The 5908-nt window shown below is 26.6% G+C and overlaps 2 protein-coding genes across 2 annotated transcripts; both read left to right on the top strand.

Annotated features, from left to right (window-relative positions):
* Nucleotides 1-3805: 3805 nt before the first annotated feature.
* On the top strand, nucleotides 3806-4180 carry EIN_269430 (hypothetical protein; the record flags this gene model as incomplete). Its single annotated transcript, XM_004257840.1, has 1 exon — nucleotides 3806-4180. The coding sequence occupies one exon, from the start codon at nucleotides 3806-3808 to the stop codon at nucleotides 4178-4180; it is 375 nt and encodes a 124-aa protein (XP_004257888.1).
* A 159-nt stretch (nucleotides 4181-4339) lies between these two features.
* EIN_269440 (hypothetical protein) lies at nucleotides 4340-4937 on the top strand (the record flags this gene model as incomplete). The annotated part of the gene is made up of 3 exons (XM_004257841.1): nucleotides 4340-4724; nucleotides 4756-4771; nucleotides 4832-4937. 3 exons carry the CDS (start codon nucleotides 4340-4342, stop codon nucleotides 4935-4937), a joined length of 507 nt encoding a protein of 168 aa, XP_004257889.1.
* Nucleotides 4938-5908: the final 971 nt, after the last annotated feature.

Raw genomic sequence — 5908 nt, forward strand, 5'->3', positions numbered from 1 at the left:
TGGAAAAAACCGCTTTTGATAATTTAATAGTAAAATGATAATATGATTATAGTTTTTTGTATAGTTTATTTTTTTCCTTTTCCTCGATTTGATTCAAAAAAACAAGGTTTACAAAAGTCTCTATTACTTTTTCAAGATGCCGATGTTTGTTATTGAAATTTGTGAATTATTTTTTGTAAAGTAAAGGCTGGATTTGCTGAATGATAAAAGGAGGAGCAAGAAAGATTGACTCCGAAACTGTTCTTGGAAGCCAAAATAACCAAAAAACAACTCAGAATTTATCAAATAAAATGAACTTTATATTAAATACTTTTTCAATTTTTTGCAGAAATAAAAAACTCAAAAACACTAACCCGCGGGTGTACCTTTTTTCACACCCCTTTTCACTTCTTTATTATTTTTTTTCGTTTTTTAATCATCCATTAAACAAATACTCAACAGTCAAATCGATTACCTCTCGAGCAACATTGTAAATATATGGGTCAGCACACGTTTTTGATAAACCACTTTTCAATGTCTCTCTGCAAAGACAGACTGCACCTTTATTCCACACCCCCTCTTGTTGGATTCCTCATTCCCTCATAAATGCATTTTAAAGCCAAACTGAAAAAACGCACTTTGGACTTACTCACCAACTGAACGTGAGTGCATCCATTCCCAGCGGTTTTTCAAGTGCCTGTCAAGCAAGCAATAAATGAGTGGTTATTTCGTTGTACTTGCTTTTTTGAAACTTTTTATAAAATAAACGAAGCAATTTATTAATATTGGTCAATGAAAACAATGTAAGACGGATAATTTTGTGTAAATTATCAGAAGCGGTAAAAGGGCGCTGCACATGTCCGTTATAATTTCTCGTGTTTTTTTGCTTTTTTCCACCAAAACCTCAATTATTTGTAGTAAATTGAAACTTTGGTTATAATTATGTGGAATTTTATCACTAAATGGTAGTAAACCGGTTTTTCCCGCCATGCAGAGAAATGTTAAAAAAGACTGGGAGGATACTGTGGACGATCCGAAAGTGCGGCAATCATTTCTGTATGGTGAATAAATTCAAGTTTATTTCGTGTTTTTGTATGTTATTCAATACATTTGGTTAAAAATATTTGTATGCCTAGAAAAAACACACAATTTTTTCACAATTTAAAAAGGCAATATTTGGTTATTGGATAAGTTTTTATAATAAAACAATAAGAATTTGGTTACGAAAAAACAAAAAAATCTAAAGCGGTTTTTCGCCACCGTATTATTTTTTATTTTAAAACTCGGCAAAATGCCAAAAACGTTATTTTTCTATACAATAAAACAAGTAAATGGTAGTGAAGCGGGTTTTCTCGCCAGCCAAAATGCTTGCCCAAAAGTGCATTTCAATAAAAAATGTTGAAAATATTATGGAGACAATGACTGTTATCAGGCAAATACGTTATTAAGAAGACATAGTGCCAAAGTAAAAGTTGATGTGTTATTTATTTTAGAGGGGTTCTCATACCTTTATCCACTAATTATAAAAAATGATTATCAACAACTTTCTTACTATTTGAAGGACTATATTGTTCATTTTATTACAGTAAATATATGTAACATTTTGGGATTTCAGCACACACTTTTATAAAGAAAAATAAATGAACCAAAATCATTAATAAATTTATTATAATTTATACTATAACTTGTTTCAAAAATTGATCAAATGGTGGGTCTGAAAAGTAATGAAAACTACTCAACACTTGTATAGTTCAAAAGAGACACACAACGACAACCACGGCTTCGATACGTTGTGTCAAATGGATCAATTCATGATCATTCTGTTCGGATTTGAGCATAAGTAAAATGATAATTATGGTTTATATAATTATTTAATAGTAAATTTATTAATTTTATTAGTAATTATAGGTCCAGAAATGGTTAAATTAATATAATAAATAGTTAATATATTATTTAATACAATTCCATTTTTATCTTTCGCAATGTCATTAATTATAATATAAATCATAGATTGACAATAGATTAAACATTTAAAAACAGAATTATTTTTCATTTAAAAATATCCAAGCAAAATAATTATATTATGCACTAACTTTACTAATAATCAAAATTTACCTAGTTGGTATTGTTTTATCGCAAACATGATCTTAAAAAATGTAAGTTCTTTTTTACCAATTATAAGGGTTTATAAGGTGATCTTCAAAAGCGACAATATAAAATTATCTCGTTTATTGCAAGGTCAAACAGTTTGTTTATTATGTTTAACAACATCAAAACCACGACAGTGACGACTTAGACTTAAACTCATGTGTTTATGAAGACAAAATAAAGCACAAAAACAACAATGACAAAAAGACTTAATTTAAATTACTCTGAAGATAAGGAAGATGATGATGCAGACTGCAAAGATGATAATTTGGTTTGTTAATTCAAACGATATAAAACTAACAAACACTGTGTTTACTACACTAATATATTATAATAAAATTTAATTAAAAATTTATGTATATTTGGTTATATGTCTTACGATTGTAAGCTGTTTCCCGTTTTCTTTCAAATAAATTCTGTAATAACTCAGCTTTTCACCGTTATATAAATAGACTTTAACAGCCTTCTTCTAAATACTTCGAAAAAAATGCTCAGACAAAATGGAAATGATATTTTTTTTCTTTTTGTTTAAATAAAAAAAAATAAAATCAAATAACATTTCGAAAACATTTTACAATTATTCACCAAAAATTATCAAAAGTGGTTTTTACCTGAAGCGGTTTTTCCACCCCTTTAATATGAATTTACTATAAATATTGATCCAAAATTAAATTCATGCTACGCGTCTTAGCATTTAGTTAAATTATGATAAAATATAGTTTAAAATGGGTGTCCCTTAAATCCACATAATTTATTCAACAACAACTGTTTAACCAAAACCAGGTTCAACAATCGATGGTAGGAAGACTATTTTTATTTGACAATAAAACAAATTTAATGTGGTTATGTTTGAATTTATTATTTATTTGTTGAATAGTAATATTTAATTAAATATTCAAGATAAAGAACAACAGTTTAACAATATATTTTTCAAAACAACCACATTTATAAAAATATTCTTTGTGATGTTTTTTAAATAATTTTTAAAAATAAAATAGTGTATTTAATTTATTAAATTAATTTACTTTTTTAATTAGTATTTTCCAATATTTCATTATAAAGTCTGTTTTCTATTTAGCGATATTCTAAAAATATAACAAAGAGAAGAACTAGACCGAAAATATTAAACCATTATTTACTATACCCAATATCGCTAATTAAAAACCATTAACTATTAATAAAATTGTCATTAATTAAAACTAATGATTAACAAATCCTGAGCATTGACTTTTTTCCAAATCACTTGTTGTCGTTTTCAATTTGACCCAAATGATAATTTGACGCGTCTGTTCTATCAAATATGACAACATATTCATTTTAAATAACCTGGTTGACATAGTTTATTTCATCGTATCACATTTCAAGACCAACCTATTCTTCGTTTTGACTTTATTAATTTTTCAGTTGTCAAGCCATTTTTTGTTTTTTGTTATTTTTAACACATATTTATAAAAAAAACAAATAAAATAATATACACCATTTTTTAGAAAAACCACTTTATTTTTATTATAAATTATAATACTGTTATTATAAATAATAGTAAAAACCCAATATCGTTAAATAGAAAACAGACTTTAGCTTGAAACAGTGAATTATTTATTATTTGAAAATTCGTTAAAATTGTATGCACATACGAATTTTTTAAATATTCAAAGACTGAAAAACTGTGAATATTAAAATGTGTGGACTTTCTGGTTATCACATCATGATAGTCTCGAAGTTCCTCGAAACTATCATAGACTTTATTAACTTGGAGTTGGTGTGCAAGAAGTTTAGTGGCAATATGGAGAAGTTTCACTTCAACCCAATTCCGTTAAATTCCAAAACACTTGGATACTTCCCAAACATCGAGACACTTCACTTGTGGAATAAAAAGGATGAGAATTTTGGGAATGGATTTATGATAAACACAGAGAAAATGGAAATTGTGAAAATAAAGGTTGTTTTAAAGAAAGAATTCTTTCGAATAATTGTGTGGTTCAGTGTAAATTTTAAAACCGTTGACAGAAACAAATTTAGAAACATCGAGTTTAAAAATGTTACTTACACTTAAAATGATAGAGAGAAATTTGGTAATAACACACCATCGAGTGTAACATCAATTGGTGATTGTTGTTTCTGTGGATGCAGTGGTCTAAGCAGTATTACAATACCATCCAATGTAACATCAATTGGTGATTGTTGTTTTAGTGAATGTGGTAGTTTGAGCAGTATGAACATACCATTAAGTGTGAAATATATTGGTAATTATTGTTTCTGTGAATGCAGTAGTCTGACTAGTGTTACAATACCATCAAGTGTGACATCAATTGGTTATGGATGTTTCAGTGAATGTAGTAATTTAAGTAGTATTACAACACCATTGAGTGTAACATCAATTAGTGTTTGTTGTTTCAGTGGATGCAGTAATTTAACCAATGTTAACATACCATTAAGTGTGAAATATATTGGTGAATACTGTTTTGGTGGATGCAATAGTTTGAGCAGTGTTACAATACCATCGAGTGTGACATCGATTGGTGAATATTGTTTCGGTGGATGCAGTAGTCTAAGCAGTATTACAATACCATCCAATGTAAGATATATTGATAATGGATGTTTTCCATCAAACACTGTAGTTCATCGTAGCGAATGAGATAATTTAGTTATTTTATAATTTGTTAAATAATAACGATAAAAAATAGAAAAAGTCGAATAATTTTAGCGAAGTTGAGTTAGTTGATTACTCTTGTACTAGTAGTTACGTGCGAAAGGGGGGTTTAAAGGCAGCCCCATCCCCCACTCACCTCCTGGGAACAGAGATTACTTAAATGTATTATTATGTAATTTGATGAGTATTTACCGCGTCAATTTAAAATAATAATAATATAAGTTAATATTATTGAATTAAGTAAAGTGAGGCGAGAAACCCACACCTAAGAAAAACCCGCACCCATTTTCTTTTTTCTTCTTTGAAAAGCTGTTGAATGAAAAAAGGTTCAGTCTCAGTTTTTTGGTTAATTAAGAATGTTCTCATAATTAAAATACAATATAAAAACTACATGAAACTAACCTTAAACATGGTTGGAAAATTTACCTGGTATTTTTTTTCTTTGGCAAATTCTTCTTCTTTTTTACCATCGAAAAAACTTTGCCCGTTTTTTTTTTCTTAAAAAACAACCTAATATAACATAATAAATAAAAATAAAAAAGTCTGTATTGGTATAGTATTAATTTTACTATTAAGTATAGGTTATTTAAAATAATTAATTATGAAACTTTTTTTTTATTTTTGATATTTATGTTAAAAAACAACCCGAAATAACAAGTTAAAAAATTTAAATTAATATTTTTTTCTAAAAATAAATAATTTTTTAATTTAATAAATTATAATATATATTGTTTATTTTTTTTAGTTAAAATATATTATACAATTAACTAATGTTTAAATCAAAATAATTTATTATTATAAGATACTATTATATTTTATAATAATAGTTTATTTTAATAATTTAATTATAATAATAAGTGTTTGATTATTAATCTCTATCAAACATTTATTGTTAACTAATAAAAATATATAATTTATTTGTTAGTAAATAATAACCCTTGATTAAAACAATACACACTTATTGTTAATTAAGTTTTCATTCGACAATATTAATAAATAAACAACATGTTCAAATGCTTGATCAACAGACGAACGATGTGTTAAAACATTTTCATTTATTCATCGTTTCATAACATTTGGATATTTGAATAAAAAGTCACTTAGTTCAAAATTAAAACATGTTTTTACAAT

This window comes from Entamoeba invadens (assembly GCF_000330505.1).
Source record: "Entamoeba invadens IP1 unplaced genomic scaffold scaff_1105074726705, whole genome shotgun sequence".
NCBI classification, from domain to species: domain Eukaryota; phylum Evosea; order Mastigamoebida; family Endamoebidae; genus Entamoeba; species Entamoeba invadens.